This window comes from Furipterus horrens, unplaced genomic scaffold (assembly GCF_987537825.1).
Source record: "Furipterus horrens unplaced genomic scaffold, mFurHor1.1.pri manual_scaffold_6, whole genome shotgun sequence".
In the NCBI taxonomy this organism is placed as follows: domain Eukaryota; kingdom Metazoa; phylum Chordata; class Mammalia; order Chiroptera; family Furipteridae; genus Furipterus; species Furipterus horrens.
The window spans coordinates 162794861-162816196 of record NW_028327176.1 but is presented as its reverse complement, the minus strand read 5'-3'; the positions used below and the strand labels follow the sequence as shown (position 1 = coordinate 162816196).

At 35.9% G+C, this 21336-nt stretch overlaps 1 protein-coding gene across 1 annotated transcript in view; it reads right to left on the bottom strand.

The window, feature by feature from the left end:
* The window catches only part of TRMT11 (tRNA methyltransferase 11), a 49181-nt gene that overhangs the window by 5529 nt on the left and 22316 nt on the right, over window positions 1-21336 (bottom strand). The window contains exons 11-12 of the mRNA XM_090280639.1: window positions 21143-21274; window positions 11808-11928 (exon numbers count right to left, since the gene is read on the bottom strand). Coding sequence (XP_090136765.1) covers window positions 11808-11928; window positions 21143-21274 — 253 coding nt within the window. The remainder of the gene's footprint in view (window positions 1-11807; window positions 11929-21142; window positions 21275-21336) is intronic.

Here is a 21336-nt window from a genome sequence, read left to right as displayed (position 1 = left end):
CTACCAGTTTTTAGTAAGCAAAAATACTTCATGGAAAACAGAAACACACAAAAAAATTAGGAAATGCCAAGAAAGAAAACTCTGGCACTGAAAGATCACAGACTATCTTTCTCAAATTTCATAACTACTGGATAAATTTTGGAGCATTGTAGTAGTTAAAGAGATATTAATAAAATATCAAGATTATTGATTGTACTGTCTATTGTTTATCATCTTTTTATAACAAGAAACTAAGAATTTCTGTAGGAAAATCTGTGTTAGCTACAGATGGCTTCATAATGGAAATATACAGCTTTCAGACCTATTACTTAACCTTGCAAGACAAACAGCAATTGTAAATATGGCAAGAAATATACAAGTTCTGATTCAAGACAGTAACTCATAAATATTTACAACTATGTGTTTTATATAAATCCATCAACTATGTGTTTTATATAAATCCATTATTAAATTTTTTGCATCTTTTCACAGCAGATCACTATCTAAATTTTGCAGATAAGGAAAGGGAGACTGAAGGAGTTTAAATAATCTGCCATAGGTCACACAATTAGTAAATAGCATTGGCAGACTGTAGCCTAGATCAGACTTCAAAATTCATGCTTTTTGCATTACGCTTTTTTTCTTTTTTAATAGAAATTACACCAAAACAATGGTCAACGAGTTAACTTCCCACATAGTAGGTTACTGAGTCCTTCGAAACGGAGTTTGACATTTAGAGGACATTCCTCACTAAACAGCAACATTATGGTAGCACATATTTCACATCTAAACTTCTAGACAGACCCTTTTAACCACTGTCCTATCCAGCCAATTTCCTGTCCTATCAGTACTGCTATTTCTAAACATAAACCACTCGAGGAATTCTAACACACTGCCCAAGAAACCAAAGGCAGCCTTACCAATCGTAGTGGACTTATATGTGTACACTGCCCTCTGCTGGCAAAAGCAGATTAAATCCTTCTCAAAAGATGGTTGAAAACAGAGCTGACCATATCTGTCCGACTTGTCTGGAGCGCTCTCGTTCCCTCACTGTTTTCCTGACTGTTATAAACATGTACAGTCACAGAGCACCAACATGACCAGGGTGGCTATTTTTCCTCAGGGAGCATGAGCATTTATTTATTCACACCATTTTTACACGAACAATGTGGAAATGCACAAATACACATTCCCCTCGGTGACTAAAGTGAATTGTCATCTACATCCAACCTGAGACTGCAAGTTGTTATTCTCTAGAAAGAGTAGATAAACTAGACCTTATTTAAGTTAGTCCTTAATTATTTTTACAACTAAGCCTACATCAAAACAGAGCACCACAAACCACCCCCCCCCCAAAAAAAGACATTAAGAGGAAAGTACTTTAACCACTTACAATTTAGTAATCTAAAGGGAAACAAATTCTCAAGAAAGAAACAAAACTATATGCTCTGTAGTCACATTTGAAGTGGACACTGTAAATGGAGCTACTGGCGCTCTGGATTCTACCATGAGACAAAGAGATGTAAGAGGGTTTCCCAAGCGGAGTTCTCCCGGACTCTGTCCTAAATTACTTCACTGAGAACTCCACTTAGGTAAAGCAACCCTCCTAATAATGAGTGCCTTCTCCCAGAAATCTGCTGTGCTTTGTTATCATCTCCTCCTTAAACGGAGGACAGATATTATGATTTCCCAGCATGGGGATTGAGCTGCTTTTCTGGTTTGCTTTTCTTGAGAAAAGAGGCCTAGACACCAGGAGATTAGAATGTTTTTGTAATACAATTTTTAAAGAGTGATGTCAGGGAGATAAAATTCAATAAATTTTCAAACAGAAAACTTTTAGCTAGCTATAATTATTTGTTCCTACCCTTCCTTCGAATGGATAATTTAAGTACTGTTAAATTTCTTTCTTTTTTTAAATTCTGGGAAGGCCCCAAATAATAAACATTAACTGAGTGCTGAGCAATATAGTCAAGGTCTGTGAATTCAGATCTCATGTACTAGTGGGAGACGGACACTAAACAATATAGACCCAAACATACTTCCAACGGTGATTAAACACTGAGAAGAAAAGGGCACCATAGGAATAGACACCTAGTTAGACGAAGTGAAGAAAACGGACAAGAAAGGCTGCCCTTAGGAAGTGACATTTATCTGAGACCTGAAGAACGGATTAAACTGACTCAGAGAAAGACAAGGTAAGGAAACATTCCAGGCAGCACAGTGAGAGAAGAAAGACAACGGAGTAGACCTGAGGCTAGAAAGGGGCAGTACATTCCGGGAACTGAAGGCAGCCCAGGGAGGCTAATGCTTGGTCAACAAAAGCCAAGGTGGCACAAAATGAAACTGGAGAGGCAGGCCAGGAGTAGATCGGATTAGCTCTAAAGGTGATCTGAAGGATTATTAATTACATTCTAAATTCCACAGAAAGACATTATTTATTTACATTCTCTAAGATACGCTGGCTGCTGTGTAAAATACAACGGCAAGGTAAGCTGCGGAAGAAGGTAAACAAGGTGGGACGACTGCAGAAGCCCAGAAAAGCAGCACTGCACCACGGCCTTTTGGGAGAGGGGGGATGGGTAAGACTACATCAAAGCTACCATCCAGGTTTCTGGAAGTTATCCTTAGCTCCTGTCTCCCTCACCCAACTATCCAGTCAGTCATCAAGCCCTGCCATATCTATCCCCCCAAAACCTCTCAGTTTTATTGTCTCCTCTACAATCTCCAGTCCTACCTTTCTTGGTTTACAACCTCATGAATTCTCATGACCCGGCCAGGAGCCAACACTGCCATCACAGGTTACCTTCCCACAACTCAAACTTGTCTGCATATTAAAGCATCAATGACCTTCATAAACCTTCTGCCACTATCCGAACATCCCTCATGGGCTTGCCATTACCAAAAAGATAAACTTGGAACTCTAAGATCTCAACACTAGGAATCCCTTTGGTTTTCCACTTTGTCTCCAACAGTTCCTCCCCCAAAGCCGTAGTATTTCACTCACGTTAAAATGTCTGGGGTTCCCTGAATGCACGACCCCCCTCTCAGTCTCTGCACCTTTGTCTAAAATGCTGGCCTCCTCTCTTGACTCAAGCACCACTTCCTCGGGGAGGTGCTCTCTGGTGTTTATGTAGCACCTTGCAAAGACCATGACAGAATCAAACACAGTAAGCTGATATGGGCTAAGCAACCAGTTCTCCCACTGAGCAAGTTTTCTAAGGTGAGGTCTATGTCTTATTAGTCTGTTTAGCCCAAACAGCTCACACAAATGGTTCCAGAAACACATGCTGAGTGATGAAAAACGTGCTTTTCCTACAGGGAACATGTAATCAAGTCAGGGAAAGAAAACACAAAAATATGAAAAATACATAAATGTAAAAATTATTAGTTTTCTTTCTCTTTTCTCATAGCATGTTTTCCAGAATTTCACCTGTCCTCAAGACCTTATATTGATATCCATTTATTTATTCACAGCAAAAACTTGTATCCTTTACAGGGAAAAGGACTGATCAGGTGTGAATTCCCTCAGCTTTCTTGGACCCACCCTACCTCTACTACAAACTGAATGCCCCTGGCTTAACTGCCCGGCCTAATCTGTCACACCAGTCCCCACCAACATTTTGACTAAAGCCAAAATGCTCTCTCATTGTGTCCCTTACGGCCAAGAGTTACTTTTATAGAGCCCCTGCCCCCAAATTTCAGTGAAAATACCTAAGGATAATCATCAGTTTATAAAATTACTGTCTAGAAAACAAAAGATTTCCCCTAGAAAGGTGTCACTTTGGGGATAAAGCTGAAAACCATTCAGAAGAAAACCAAATGGCTTTTATTTTAATTGTAGGTAAGGTTTAAGTTGTCCTGTTACTTACTGACAGTTCCTGACAATGAGATAATGATTTCTTCTACCTCACTTGTATTAACCTTAAGTCATTTATATTCTCAAAGTGACAGTAGTTTATATAAAACCACAGTTTCATTGCAAACACTTGAACACAAATGGCTTACGAAACTGATTCTATGATAAGTGAAAACCAATGATGCTGTCACCATAGTGAAAGCCACCGAACTGGCCATGCTCATCTAACGTTGTCAAGAAAGTCTTTTGGATTCATGAAACATGAAAGCTGTGATATACATTCTTAAATAAGATGAGAGAAAGAAGGCAGAGAGATGGAAGAGAAAAACAGTGGGTAGATTTTCTTTCTCGTAATCAAGAGAGAGTGAAACAAAATGTAAGTGACAGCGCTGAACAGAACGGGCCTCAGTTCAGCTTCAGGGTAATTACCCATGTCCGGCTTTTGTTTAAAAATCCTGCTCCCCTTATCAGAGCTCCCCACTGGTCTACATCTGGTACTGGACAGTAGCTATAGAAACCACTTGTGCTAAAGTAATACAGCTATAAACAGCACTAGGCCATTTCCAAACCAAGGACAAGGAGGTCAAAAGTCTGGCATCTAATACTATTACTCTTAATGGGAACAAGGTAAGGCTGAAAATCTTCATCCCTAAATTAGGTATTTACAGATAGTCTGTACCTTTAAAAAAATTTCATTACTCTGCAAGATATTAAATTATCTAAAGTCTATTAAAATATTTTTGTATAAAAATCTTCATATCTAGAGTTTTGAAAATGAGTTGACATTTAACAATTAAACTTTGACATCTGGCACTCAACACATAATTTCTAACTGTAAAAAAAAAATCATGGATATTCATGCTATTATGATATAGAACTATGAGTACTTCCTACACACTCTACACTAAAATCTGTAATTTCATAAAATTCAAAACTTAACCTAATTATTAAGAGAATACAGGGCCAACACACCAGATAAAAATGTAATGACAACTTATTAATTGCTAAAATTAAGACAAACTGTACTGACCCTCACTAAACAGCAAAGGATGTAAGGCCAAAACATATACAGGCTTATACATACTTTCTCACTTTAATTTGGAGACTATTCATCCCCTAGGTGACTTTTTTAAACTGTCACAATCCAGTAAAAGAAAAATTAATAAAATACATTTATATAAAGAGTAAAAACAAGCAAAATTACTTTGCTTAGGGATGAATTCGGTAATAAAAATATTACAAAGGAAAAGAAGAGAGTGATCACAAGTCAGATTACTGGTTATAGCTGCTGGGGAACAGTGTTTATGATTAGAAATAGCCACAAAAGGGGGTGCTTCTGGGTGCTGTATTATTCAGTAATCTTGGCCTTGGTAGTGGTGGTTACACAGATGTTCACTTTATAATTGTTAATTAAACTGGACACTTACATTACAGACAAAAAAAATACTTAATATTTCAGGGTTGAGTTCTTGGTGGGTTATGGAGTGCAAAGACACAAGTTCATGTTTGCATTTGAATTAACAGTAGAAAGATAATTCTAAGTTAAATAACATGATAAACAAAAAATACCAAAAAAATACAAAGTAGAAAATTTTTGAGATGAAAATTATAAAGTAAGGTCCAGAGGATTATGCCAACTCCTGTTTCCCATTTCTCTAAAACATTCATACCTTGGACTCCCAGATCATACTTTATATTTTACAATTGACCTCAGCCTAAGATTCTATAGCATCAGTATATTAAAGACTATTTAAATATATGAAAATACATTAAACATGAACATTAGAGCTGGAATATAAAAAACAGGTGCTCTGCTTTCAGTGAACTGCTTTGTCTTACAAATAAAAGTTATAATCAAACAGTACCATAAGTAGGACCCAGATTTATTTAAAATTAATTTTAGAAAGAAAAAGAGAGAGAGGGAGAAACATCGACTTGTTGTCCCACTTATTTATGCATTGATTGGCTGATTCGCAATTCTTGTGTGCGCCCTGATCAGGGATCAAACCCATAATGTTGGCATATAAGGACGATACTCTAACCAAGTGAGCTGCCCAGCCAGGGAAGGACCCAGATATCTCAAATAATTGCCTTCCTAGAGCTGACAGAGGACTGGCTTTTGCTTTTTCCTGGTTTACCAGAAAAAAATAACCTAAAACTATTAGAAGAGCATTGACTTCACAAAAAATAGTTTGTTTGGCAAAATCATTTAGTTGCAGAAGTATAAAAAAGGTAAAATGATAACTAAGATATAAATTCAAGGTAAAGTACCTTTAACAACAAAAGCAATTCCTTCAGAAGTAAGCAGATGACATGATCCCTAAAACTAAATCCATGCAACGTGATACCAGCATCACCAGGACTTTTATTTGCTCTTACAAGCCTTTCTCAGTCATCTCAATTCATAATTTATAGATAATGTAAGTGGCTAACTTCTGACTTGTTTTGCAAAGTAATTTTTTAAAAGGTCCTCTTTCTCTCTCTTGCACACACACTCACACTCTCTCTTTCTCTTTCTCTCTCTCTCTCTCACATACACACACTTTCATACTTTGATGGCAAGGAATATTGTGTATTAAGACCGAGACTGAGTTCACATCCAGTTAGCATGTTCTTACATAGTGTCACCCTGTTTTATTTTTCTTACTGATAAATGAAGTAGTATCTATTTCCCCCGAGGCATGTTTTATGATAGAAATACTTCATAACTAATCTCTAATCTTTCATAGCTCTAATCATAAGGAAAATGTCCACCATCCCGGAATGAGCAAGCAAAAAGCAAAAAGTTTTCAGAAAGAAAAGTCAACTAGAAGGAAACACCTTTAATTCAAACAGCTGCCAAAGAAAAAATAACGACCGACATTAATTCTGTGAAAGGATAATGCACAACGGAATAAGGAAGAAGCATTATGAAGTAAAACATTAGTTTATCATTAGCGGTATCATTTTACCATCATTCTAATATATAAACTACTTATCACAATGACTAATTTCTTCCACTTCAAGCCATCAATAAGTCATTGTCTCAAACAAGTGACCTCAGTGTCTCTTCTCTCCCTTCCTCATTTAAAACATTTATAATATTAATTGTTTTTTCTCCCTCTACAACTTCAAAATCCTTCAGCCCTTTAGTCAAAGCCCTCAGTTTTGGCCACCTTCCATTCTGATTAATGAAACATTCATCAGCTTCATGTTACTGGACTCTTTCATTCAGTCCAAAATAAAAAGTCACACTAATTGTCATCGCCTGCCACTATGATCTTCCAATATTCTTTATTTTAAATAATCTGAACTACTCTGGCTAGCTATAAAAGATAATGACAACTGATTTACACATCATTATAATATCTAGGATAAAAGTTAACAATACATTAGTCCTCAAATAGGGCACAGGATGGTCCATTTAGTGCAATGCCAATTTTAAATAAACTTTTATATTTTAACAAGTACTATAGCATATAAAAGTGGCACAGATGTATAAAAAAGACTGGAAGGAGATCCTGACCACGGCTACTCTGGGTTTTCTTTTGTCCATCCAACTATATTGGTAGGAAAGGTTGAGAGAGTATTGTTTTAGGTGACTTTCACTGAAGACATGTAACTAAATACACTTGCATTCCACTCTGTTATGGGCAACTCTGGAAGATAAGCAGTTTTCTCCTATGAATTTCATAAGAGAAAAATATTTTATAGGAGTAACCACTGTGACCAAACCTATATATATAGCATCATCAGCTATATGTTGTATCAACAGGAAAACTGAGTTCTAACAAAACAAATCACATACTACCATGACTCCATGAGTGATAAGGAAAGATTATATTTAAAATAAACTAGTAATAGGCCACTCAAGGGTATTTGCCTTTTAACCTTGGTATATTCTAAAGGTAGAAATGTGTTTTGGTAGAGATGACATGAGGTAGAAAAAAGGATACAGAATTTCAAGTACACAGAGGAGTTCTGGTCTCAACCCACCACTTCCTAATCTCTAAAATATGCAAAATAATCAGGTCAATGGATCTAAAAGCTTTGTAAACAATAAAGCATTATTAAAGTGTTATTTATCATTTCCTTGGCTTTCAGACTATATAAACAAGGAATACTGACCAAAAAACTAGTTTTTCTTATCGAGCATCTTCATAATTTTAATATGGTTGGCAAGAATTTCTTTTTTACTACTAATGCTCAATAAATCTAAAAACTGTGGCCAATCACCTAAAGATACAAAATTTTATAAAACATCCATATTCTTCAGACAGTTTTTGCATTTATGTTTACATTTTAAAAGCGTTGGTAAAAGAGAACACTTTATAACAACCTAACAAGTGGGCCAAAAGTTATACTGAAGTTAAACCTAACAAGTGACAAATCAAATATGAAGAGATACAGTACACAAAAGTGTAAAAATCTAAAATTAATAGTCCTCCATTGCCAAAATCAACAACACTGAAAAAGCCCAAGAATAATTTGTTAGACGCGTATGAGAAGTGTTTGACAATTTTATGTCATCACTCGCATTATAAAGGACTGGGATCTTGCTGCAATTATATACACTTCTTCCCATACAAACAGAAGGTAGAAATGAAGTAATTAATTAAAAACCAAAAATGATGAATATAACTAGACAGTATAAGTTATAGTAAACTCCATATTAGTTAAAACTCACTGATTAAATTTGATCTTATAAAGACCATTTCAAAAATTACTCGAGATTAGGCTTTATCCTTTTTCAAAATAAATTTTTAAAGCACAAAAGTAAAATGATAAGAAGCAACCAAAAATTAATACTGCCTTTAAAGCTTTAAAAATACCTAAGGTGGCCCTGGCTGCTGTGGCTCAGTGGATTGAGCGTCAGCCTGCAAACCAAGTATCACTGGTTCGATTCCCAGACAGGGCTCGTGACTAGGTTGCATGTCAGGTCCCCAGTTTGGGGCACAAGTGAGAGGCAACCACACAGTGATGTTTCTCTCCCTCTCTTTCTCCTTTCTCCTCTCTCTAAAAATAAATAAATAAACAAATTATTTTTTTAAATACTTAAAGTGAGTGCCTTTATCATTTTTATAGAAAAAAAATTCTCAGAAGCACCCTTAGATCAATCTCTTCTTCTTCTTCTATCAAATAAATTTGCTTAGAAAAATAGTATAAACTTGGAAAAAAATATTAGACTTTCTTAAATTAAACAAGGGAAAGCAAATGTGAAATTGTCTACAATTTTGCTATTAAAATATCAAGGAAATAATATCAGAAACTAAAAAAGAAGATATTATAACTGATACCATAGAAATACAAAGGATCATAAGAGAATAGTATGAACAATTATAGACCAACAGATTGGACAACCTAAAAGAAATGAATAAATTCCTAGAAACATACAACCTTCTAGAACTGAGTCATGAAGAAAGAAAATCTGAATAGACAGATTGTTAGTAAGGAGATTAAACCAGTAATGAAAAATCTCCCAACAAGCAGAAGTCCAAGACCACATGGCTTCATTGGTGAATTCTACGAAACATTCCAAAAATAATTTAACTCAAACCCTTCCAAAAATTAGAGAAGGGAACACTTGCAAACTCATTTTATGAGGCCAGCATTACCCTGATACCAAAACTAGACAAGGATACCACAAGAAAAAAAATTACAGCCCAATATCTCTGATGAACATGATATAAAAATCCTCTACAAAATATCAGCAAACCAAATTCAACAATACACTAAAAGGATCATACACAATGGTCAAATGGGATTTACTCCAGAGATGCAAGGATGGTTCAACATCCACAAATCAATTAATATGCTACAATACATTAACAAACTGAAGAATAAATATTACATGATGATCTCAATAGATACAGAAAAAGCATTTAACAAAATTCAACATCCATTTAGGATAAAAACTCTCAAGAAAGTGGGCACAGAGGGAACGTACTTCAAAATAATAGAAGCCATATATGTCAACCATACAGTTAACATCATACTCAACAGCAAATAGCTGAAAGCTTTTCCTCTATGATCATGAACAAGACATGAATGCCCACCCCTGCCAGAGCGATTAGGCAAGAACGAGAAATAAAAGGCATCCAAACTGGAAAGAAAAAAGGAAAACTGTCACTATTTGCAGATGACATGTTATTATACATAGAAAACCCTAAAAACTCCATCAGAAAACTGGTAGGACTAATAAACAAATTCAGTAAAGTTGCAGGACACAGAAATCAATATACAAATACCAGTTATATTTCAAAACACTAATAATGAACCATCAGAAAGAGAAATTAAGAAAACAATCCCATTTACAACTGCATCAAAAATACCTAAGGAGAAATTTAACCAAGAATGTGAAATACCTGTACACTGAAAACTGTAAGGCACTTATGAAAGAAACCAAAGACACAGATAATGAAAAGATATCCCATGCTTGTGGATTGGAAGAATTAATATTGTTAAAATGCCCATACTACAAATTCAGTGCAATCCCTTTCAAAATTCCAAAGGCACTTTTCACAGAAATAGAACATACAATCCTAAAATTTATATGGAACCACAAAAGACCCCAAATAGCCAGGACAAAGCTAGAGGCATCACACTTCCTGATTTCAAACTAGATTACACAGCCAGAGCAATCAAAAGGTTATAGTATGGGCGTAAAAACAGGTACACAGATCAGCTGAATAGAATAGAGAGCCCAAAAATAAACCCATGCGAGCATGGTCAATTTTATGATGAGGGGGATAAGAATATACAATGGGAAAAGGACAGTCTTTTCAATAAAGGGTATTAGGAAAACTGGACAGCCACATGAAAAGAATGAAACTAGACTACTATCTTACAGCATACACAAAATTAACTCAAAATGGATTAGGGACTTAATTGTAAGACCTGAAGCTATAAAAATCCTAGAAGAAAACACAGGCCAGGCCACAAGCTTCATGACATAGGTCTTGGCAATGACTTTTTGGACATGACTCCAAAAGCACAGGCAACAAAAGCAAAAATAAACAAGGGGGACTACATCAAACTAAAAAGTTCCTGCACAGCAAAGGAAATCAACAAAATGAAAAGAACTTACTACATGGCAGAAAATATTTGCAAACCATATATGAGATACAAGGTTAATATACAAAATATATCCAGAATGCATACAAGTCAATAGCAAAAAAATCTGATTTAAAAAATGGGCAGAGGATCTAAATAGACATTTTTCCAAAGAAGACATATACATAGTCAACAGATACATGAAAAGATGGTCACATCACTAAATTCCAAGGCAATAACATTCTGTTCTTTTATGCTCACCCTATAGACCCAAAGTAAAAATGGACTTGCCTAAGTTTCTAGTGAATTTGGGAGGGCTTTGGTTGTCAATCCAGGTTAAGTACAGTCCAAAGAGCATTCTGTGCATTTAATTAAGTTCCATTATGAGGCATTATTCATATCAATTCTGTTCTGATCTCGACATGAAATACTGCAGATATTTTGTTCTTTCTTCTCAAGCTTAAGTGTGGAGCAGGGAGCGAGAGAAGAAGAAAGAAGACACATGGTGTGCCCTAATAGATAAGGGAAATTACTTTCTCCCTTATATAAAGTGACATTTTCTCTTCAGTATACTCTGCAATCAAGTAGGTTATAGTTTTGGAGAAAAAAGGCAAAAAACTAGAAGACTGCTAATTAAACAGTAGATACTTAATTAAGAGTGCTCTGTTTTATAACTGAGTTAGTGACGGATGTCAAATGAAGCCTGAGAAGTTGAGGTCAACTTTAATTCTATTCTTCTATTCAAGTTTTATGTCCTACTTCAACCCTCTAACCCCATCGAATGCCACAAGCCCCTTCACCTTATGCCTTTTCCTGAATTCATTGATATTTGTTTTTTTTTTTACAATCAAGGACTAACTCTCAAAACTCCATTACAAGAAAACTAAAAAAATAGACTTCCGATGCTTCCAGAATTTATCCACAAAATACTATAATTTACCTCAAATTTCTTCACCTTTTCCATTGTTATCAAGCGCCTTGATGTGTGACTGGAAAGCTTCTGCTCACAGTTACTAATAAGTTTCAGGCAAGGATGCCAGGGTACCATTTCCTCAGTGTATCTGAAGAAAGAACAGCTGACTGTTAGGAACATTCGCATGTACACCCCACACTGGATGGTCAGGGGGGTTATCCAGTGTGATATGAGACCTCCTTTCACTACATGCTGTACCATTTTATTTCATACATGCTGTTTACATAACCCATAAACAATCTGGATTTTTAAAAAACAAAATATTTTAATATTACCACATCTGAAAAAAAAGGAGTTTGTTCTACTTATAGAATGGGAATGAGATAATACAAGTATGTTTTATTGAAGAATGCCAAGAATTTAAACCACAAAAATTTAAGACAACAATTCCACACTAAGGATCCCACAAGAGCACCTAAAAGACAGAAATGCATTCTACAACTTGACCTTCATGAGGCTGATTCATCACATGTATAATTTCCTAAAGTATAAAGTCGACTACAGCATAGTTTCCCCTATAAAATTTTGCCCTTGCCCCTGCAAAATTTTAATGACACCTTGAAATCTCCATTAATTTTGTAAAAACAGAGGACTGACGTTACTTATTAATTTATTCACAGACTACCACTAAAAGATACACAGCTGACGTCAGTTCTCTGGTCCCCTTACCCAGGAAATCAAACCGAAGCCATGATCATGAGCAGTGCTAACTGCTGCGCAGCATGGTGCTGCGTGGATAGACGTGACACCTAGAAAGCAGGACAGCCGGGTTGCGGGAGCTCAGACCCTGACATCGGTAGGTTGTTGGTTTTTAGCTTGGCAGAAAAAACAGGTGATCGACGCAGTGAAAACAGCTACAGAGAGGAATGCAGAACAATGGGGGAGGGGGTTCACCAGGTATCCGTACTGTTAGCAACGGAGAAAAAGCAGAGGGAGAGTGATTGGAGCATCCTGATTCAGCTGTGCTTAGATTTGAACTATTTTTAAACTACTGACTATTGAAAGTCAATGCATTTTTTTCTTCAGCATAATTTTCTCAGATTTCTATTATTTGAAATGAAAGAATCATGATCAAAACATTTGTGCTTCACAATATTGGTTACATTTTCCCATCTGTAAAATGAAAGGGAATGAAATAAATTTTATCTCAAATTTTCCTTTCAAGTCTAAAATTCCATAGTTTTAACTAGATTAATGTGTAAATTTCTGGACAGGTTTATTATCTGACCTATTTTGGTATCTAGAATCCCTGGCAATTAGTAGGCTTTCAATAACTATTTCTTGTAGCAAATTTAAAAACAAAAACAAAAAAGTCTGGCCATTCCCTAAACATATCCTTTTATAAAGCATTTACTTCTGTTATTTTTGTTTACTTATTTCCTATGTGTCCCTAATAAAGCAGTGTCAGATACATGCTCATAGGTTTCACTTTTCTGGGAAGGGAGCTGAATAATGTAGTGAAATTACTGAACATGTTTAAACACCAACTGAGAAATACACATTGTACTGTAAACTTGATTCCATGGGAAATACAATACTCCAAAAGTTATTTATTATCGACGTAGTCCAAGCTAGAGAAAAATATCATAATTTATATAAATTATAATAATAAATTACTAATTATATAATCATTCTATCATAATGAACCTCAAGATTTAATACTTCTTGCTTTCTGTCCATAGGAAACAAAACAATCTGAAAGAATTTATTGGATCAGTAGATATTTTTAAAATATAAGCCAAATTTTAGAACTTTAGCTCATGTTTCTGTTAAGGTCAGGACTTTCTTTCCCTTCCTCCCAAAATACATACACCTTAATTGACCCTTCAGGTTAGGGGAGAAAATTATAAATCACTTTGCTAAGCACTTAGGAGTTCTTTTCTTGTTCTCCTCTAAGACAGAGTATATAATGTGCTGGGGCTAACCCTAAGAACCTGGTGTGCAACTCACCCAGAGTGACTTTAGCAAGGCCTTAAGTCACTGCTTGTAATGAAGGTCTAGTAGAAGCTGAGAAAATAAAAGTTACTACTTAGATGCACAACCACGGCTTCTAGTGATGAGGGAGAGAAGAAAACTTAACTATCCTATTTTCACTGGGCATAGGTGAGAGGAATTGCTATATAAAAGCAATGACTGTTCAATAATTCTTGGCATTCACATAATGTATACATTTATAAATCACACACATTTATATCTTATGGTACTTAAATTTTTCTCTAGAACCATATATAAGGAGTTTGCATGGGAAAAGCAGAGAAAGGGTCCTTAGAAACACTGGAAGAAGAAATGCCATACACAGTATTATTCTCCTGAAGCTTCTTGCCAAGAACACTATGTAAGTGTGTCCTTGTCCTCAGCATTAGTTATGTAGTAAATCAAACAACTCAAAAACATTTCTTGATATTGTTACCAAGTCTTAACTGTGCTTTAGTTTTCTTATGTGAAAAAAATATGATAAAAATACTTGCCTCATCTACCATGGAAAGTTCTCATAAAGATCAAAAGAGATAATGCACATTAAAGTGCTTTGAAAGCTATAAATCACTATTCAAAAGATTATTACTATAATCATCACTGTTAATGTTTTCACAGCAATCTTATGAAGTTGGTAACTATTACAAAGGAGGAAATTAAGGAACAGTAAGATTACATGTTTTGCCTGAAGTCACACAGCTATTTGTGGCCAAGTTCATATGAATTCAGACACCCTTACCTACTACTACACCATACAAATTTGTGTACATTGGAAATCAGGAAAAGAAGAGATTTTCAGAGTTATATATGAATACTTTTTCATGCCTTTGACCTAAAATGTTTATCTTTTTAAAAGATTTATTAATAATCTTACAGACATCCAAGTCAAACTACCAGGTTAAAATTATAAACCTGTTTTTCCAGTACAGTATTCCCTCACTTATCGCAGTAGTACGTCTAGACACCCCTGCGATAGGTGAAAATCCGCAAAGTAGGAACCTTACATTTATTTTAGTATTTATATATATTTTAAGGCTTTATAAACCCTTCCCACACTTATAAACCATTCCCAGTCCCTTGTTAACCTTTTCCACACTTTTATAAACACTACTTATGTTCTTAAACATATTCTACACTCTTAAACCTACGTAACTTTAACAACATATGTATACAGTACCGCAAAATCCCACGATACAGCGAAAAATCCATGATAAATAATTAAATATATTTTTAAAAATCCCATTATACAATGAGGCCACAATAAGTGAACCGCAATATAGAGAGGGACTACTGTAAATCAATCAAAATCATATTTGTTAAATTTATAGAACGGTTTTTGGGGAAGCTGATTTGTCAATATTCATCACAATCGAAGAATCAGTTTCTGATTTAGCAATTCCTCAGCATTTTTACATAGCAATGACTTGGCATTTTAATCAAATCATGACTGGGCAATTTAATAAGTCATAGCTCAGCAGTTTTCATCAAATAATGGCTCAGCGTTTTCATGTAGCAATGGCAATTTTACCAAATCACGACTCAGCAAATCTTTATACTTTCCTAGATACTCTCTGGAAACATGTATTATATGGGAAATTTTAAAGCTCTGATCCAAAATAAGAAACATGCTTATTAGCACTTCATGTAAAGGACATCCATCTCATCTAGCCTGTTCCAAAGATCAACACCGTCTTCACTACCACTCTTTCACTGACTTCTCTAGGTCTCTCTGCCCTTCAAGGAGCTCTCCCAATTTCCTCAACCATGTGCTCAAAACCTTCAGCACCCACTTACCAAGCAACATTCATCATGCACTTCATTTTATTATCAGTGGAAGAAATTCTCTCTTTTTTTTTTTTTTTATAGTTGTGAGGCATAGAGTTTATTCTTTTTTTTTTTAATGTGTTTTATTGATTATAATATTACATTTGTGCCAGTTTCCCTTCCCTCTGCTCCCCTCCACCCGGTGGCCCCCCTCCCTCCAGTTGTCCCCCCCTTTTAGATCATGTCCATTAGTTGTGCATACAGTTCTTCTCAACCTCTCTCTATTCCATTCCCTCCTACCATGATCCTTAATTCCTATATCATCTCCCTCCCTCTCCCCATTCCCCCTCCCTGTTGACCTCCCCCCAATATGTTCCCCATACCTATAGTTCTTTTTCCACTCTCGTTGCCTGTTTAGTTTGCCTTTGTTTCAATTCCCTAGCTTCTGTTGTTTCTTCTGATGCAGTTTTCATTTTAGATTTCATTGTCTTGATCCTCCTTTTTCTAAACCAGTCCCTTTAACATCTCATATAACAGTGGTTTGGCTCTAATGAACTCTTTCAGTTTTATTTTGTCCTGGAAACACTTTCTCTGTCCTTCTATTCTGAATGACAATTTCACTGGATAGAGTATTCGTGGTTGTAGGTTCTGGATTTTCATTACTTTGAATATTTCTTGCCAGTCCCTTCTTGCCTGCAGGGTCTCCCTTGAGAAGTCAGCTGATAGTCTAATTGGGACCCCTTTGTACATAATTCTTTTCTTGTCTCTTGCTGCTTTTAAGATTCTCTCTTTATCTTTAATTTTTGACATTTTGATTATAATGTGTCTTGGAGTGGTTCTCCCTGGGTCCAGTCTCTTGGGAACTCTCCTTGCTTCCTGGACCTGTAAGTCTATTTCCTTCCCCAAGTCTGGGAAGTTCTCCTTTATTATATTTTCACTCAATTTTTCAAGTTCTAGTTCATCTTCCTCATTCTCTGGCAAACCAATGATTCTTATGTTGGGCCTTTTATAGCTGTCCCAGAGGTTTCTGATCCTCTCATCGTTGCTTCCCATTTCCTCTCGCTGCATTGGTTGACTGCTTGTTCCTTCTCCATATTCCAGTTTGTTGAAATGAACTCTGGATTCCTCACCATCTGCCTCGTATGTGGTTTTGTTCCTTTCGTTATGAGTGTTTTTCGCTTCTTTCTCATCCTTTTCCAGATCTTTTGTGAATTCTGTAAGCCACCTGATAACAATGGCCCAGAACTGAGCATCTGACAGGTTTCTTATCTGCTCATCTGTCAGGTTCTCCATCTGTTGCCTGGTGAGCTGGGCCACCGGGATTTCTATAGTTGTCTGCCTCATTTTGACAGATGCGTTTTGTTTTCTTGGGCCGGCTGTAGGGGGCAGTGTCTGTGTACTCGACCGGCGCCGTTCGGGGACCTTTCTTGCTGTGCCGTGGTGCTTTGTCGTCACAATCCAGCGACCGGCGCCTGTCCGCGACCTATTTCGCAGCCCTGTGGCGCTTTCTTTGGGGACGGGGGTCCAAGATGGATTCACACAGTTATTCCGCTAGGAGACCGGGATCCGTCCTCCCGCCCCCCTGGGCCTCACTGTTCAAGGCGATGTGGTGGCTGCTTTCCCCAGCGTTGGGGTCGCGAGCTGCCGGGGGTTCGACTGCAGCCGGGATTGTTCTCCCCGCCGCTGTCCCAGGTGCGACCGCAAACAGCACCGCCCCCTTTCGCTTTTACCTGCCCAAAGGGCGCCGCTGGTTTATAACTTCATATGTTGGGCTTCCGTGTAGTTTTATTTTCTGGAATTTCTAGTTATCCTTTGTTTTGAAGTAGTTGTATTCCTCTCTAGTTGTAGAGGGAGACCTAGCGCGTCCGTCTAAGCCTCCATCTTGGCCGGAAGTCAAGAAATTCTCTTGATGTCATTCTCTGCCTCCTTCCTTAGGGCTTTCCAACAAGTAATGACTATTTCAGATTTCACCTCATCTAATAATTCTCTAATGTTTACTAAATTGTCAGAAAAGTCGTATTTCTATAACATTAGTAAAAACCAAATTTGAAGTCTTCATACAAAGTATTTATGATATGAAATACATTCTACACCATGGTTGACAGATTAAAATAAAAAGTGATAAGATAGAGAATATAGAGCTCAACCTTAGGCTTTCAAACAGCAGGGTTTACACATGTCTGAAACTGTCAAATTTAGTAATGTACCCTTTTGAAAGGGAAAAAGTATTTTAATTCCTGGTGGAGTTCACAAAGTATTTTTATTAAAACATTACTTAAGCCCTGGCTGGTGTGGCTCAGTGGACTGAGTGCTGGCCTATGAACCAAAGGGTTCCCAGTTCAATTCCCTGTTGGGGCACATGCCTAGCTGGGGGTGTGTGAGAGGCAACCATGTATTGATGTTTCTCTCCCTCTTTCTCCCTCCCTCCTCTCTCTAAAAATAAAACAAATAAAATCTTTAAAAAAAAACAAAAACACGTTATTTAACAAAAATTAAGAGATAAATTCCTTATGTTTACATCCCTTATATAACTATAAAACCAAAATTAATCCATAAATCAAACCAGAAGTACAAAACCAATACAATTTTAATTAATATTTATGACGTAAGTATTGGTAAACTGCTAAAACTAAGTCACTAATTTTTGGCTTAACAACAGAAAAAAATATGTACATGTTTTAGATTCTCATTCTGACTTAATCTTTAAGTTTAAGCAGGAAGGAACATCATTTGGATCATCATCACCAGTAACAATTTGTTTTTAAGCACTACTCTATTATATTAACGAACGAATCAACTTAATAGTATACTTCCAAAATATCACACTAAAAAAATAGCAATTAAAACATTCTTTACTATATATTTACTAATATGTTTCACAGTAATGAACTGCATGCAAACTATTTAATAGAGGCAACAAATCTGTAATATTGCTGGACTATTACGATAGTTATTACTATCCTCTACAATCCAAGCATTTATTTAAAATCCAAATCAGCCAGAACAGGCAAATCCATGGAAATAGATAAGTAGTTGCCAGGGACAGAAGTGATAGATATTCCTTATGCGTACAGTGTTTCTTTCTGGGTTCATAAAAATGTTCTGGAATTAGATAATAGTGATGGTTGCTTAACTTTGTGGATACACTAAAAACCATGGACTTGTACACTTTAAAAGTGACTTGTATGGTCGCACTATATTTTTAGTTTTTTAAATAAAAGCATAGTTTTTCCATGAATCAATTTTGAAAGTCTCTTATTTTCCTGTGAATCTTCATGCCTCAGGCTATTTTAAAATGTCACTACAGTTTCACCTCCCAATTGAGAAACAGATTTTGTGTTCACTGAAGCACTTACTGAAAATAGTTTAAGGAATCACTTTTCTGCTTCCTAGATGAGAGATGAAAAACATGTTCTGTTCACTCCTCTGAGTCACAAAACTCAATTTACTACCATTAATGTTATCCCCAAATCCTACTTTGAAGCAGGTTATTGGGCTCCTTCGCTTTTTCAGCATTTTAGTCATGAGCACTACCAATTGGATCTCTATTAAAGGACATCTTTCACAAAGAAACAGTTTCTAATTATTTCAAGAAACTTATCTGTGTGCCATGATAATTAGAAAACAACACTATACGGCTCTTTGGAACCTGAGCAAACCGGTACACTCAGCAGCTTAGCAACCCCTAGTCAAACACACAGGAGCTGAATTTATGCCCTGTCCAAATGAATGTTTACACAGATCTCCAGGGTCATTTTCAAGTAGTTGAAATTGTGAATAATAGACCCACAAATAACAGTCTACAGAGATTTTATGTTGCAAGTCTCTATGAGGGATAAGAATACACCATGAAAGTAGAAGAAGGATTGGTAATTCTGCTGAGAAGGGCCGGGAAAATGTCACAGAGGTGGTGACAATTAAGTCAGGCCTTGAAAGATGACTAGAACTTCACCAGTTGAGGGAAAAAAGGTAAATTAAGCAATGGAGACAGAATAAACAAAGGAGAAAAGATATAAAGTGTACAGAGTATCTTGATTTGGGTAAAAAATCTGATATACTACTAGAGTGGGGGAAATCTAGACTAAAGGGAAAAAAAAAAGAAGTTTTGTTTTGTTTTGTTTTTTTTGAGTGGCAATTTCTTCATTGCATTTTAAACAACCAAACAGTGAGAAAAAACCTTTTCCAATCATTGCTCTAACAATTCTTCACAAATAACTAATTAAGCTTTCAGGTAGTATTTTGTTTTTACTATAATATGTAATTATTGTCCGTACAGTCACCATACATAATTATACAGAAAGCATTTTAGAACAGTGTTAAACTTATCTGTCTTTTCATAATGACAGTTGGAAGCTGTCCTGTTCTGTTTGTTTTATAAACACAGTATTGGAAGTTACAAAGGCCTGGCCTAACTTTGTTTATCAGCTGATAAGACTACATATTCATGCCAAGACTCCTTAACACTGAGTTTAAGTTTTGTTACCAGTGTTACTCTCATTTAACCTCTTCATTTTAGAAATCAGGAAAATTAATTCCCAAGGAGTGAAATGACTTCTTTAAAGTTAAAAACAGCTAACTTATTGAATTCTTTATTCCCTGCCACTGGTCACATAATTCAGCATCCTGACAGATCCCAGGTGGTATCTAAGTATGTAAGGTGATAGATGGAGTTTTATTAATATTTTCAGAGAAAAGCACATTTGTTTATTTCTATGAAAAAGTGGTTTTTGCCTTAGACAAGCTGAATTTCAGCAGCAAGGTTACTTGCTTAAAATAATTTTTAAAAAAGATTTCTATGGCAGATTGAATAGCCCAATTTTGAGCTTACTGCTATCTTGCCAACCTAAAGATCTTTTCTTGTTCAAGATACCTTGTCTTTCATTGCTGATGCTCAATACATAGCTCTCTTTATAATTAATAATTACTGGAAAATAAAACCCAAACCAATACTGTTGAATATAATCAGGGCCTTAAATATATGCATAGCTTTAATTTTGGTGTTAGCTTTTTAAAAAAGATTTATTGCATTTGAGGTGTTCATAGTAGCCAATTAAAGGTAGCTAGTAGTAGACAGATGAATCACTCAGCTATGCTGTTAAAAATTACCTATTTGTGGCCTGGAAAAGCAGCCACTGAACAGCTATAGGAGGCACTGAGGTAAGTGCGGCATACAATAGGGATTAGAGAAGTTTTTCTCTAAAGAGCCAGAAAGTAAATATTTTAGCCGTTGTGGGCCTCATATATTTCTGTCACATATATTTTCTTTAACCCTTTAAAAAATATAAAACCAGTCTTAGCTCAAAAGCCTTATAAAAACAGGCTGAGGATTATACTTGGCCTACAGGCCGTAGTTTACCAAACCCTGACATAAAATAAAAAGGTCAAAGTAATTAAATCAATAAGAGAAAGGGGCTTGTTTTATACACATATGTAGGGAAACAAAGATTATCATATCCATTAGCTACAGATATTTATCCTGAATATAATTAGGAAAAAAATTATTCTAGATATACAAACACCATAGAAAAATGAAACTAAAAATAAAATTATTTAATGTTACATACTCTGGTGTGTACACTGGTAACCAATAGACTAGTCTTCCACCTAATACGAGGGTCTCAGCTGCAAAGTTTAACAGGTCAAAAAACATATCACTCAGACGATAACTCAAGGAAACCGGAACATGGCTTTCTGGACTAGACAAAGAAAACAAAATTTCAAAATCAGTGAAAAACTTTAAGGCTGTTAAACTGAGTTA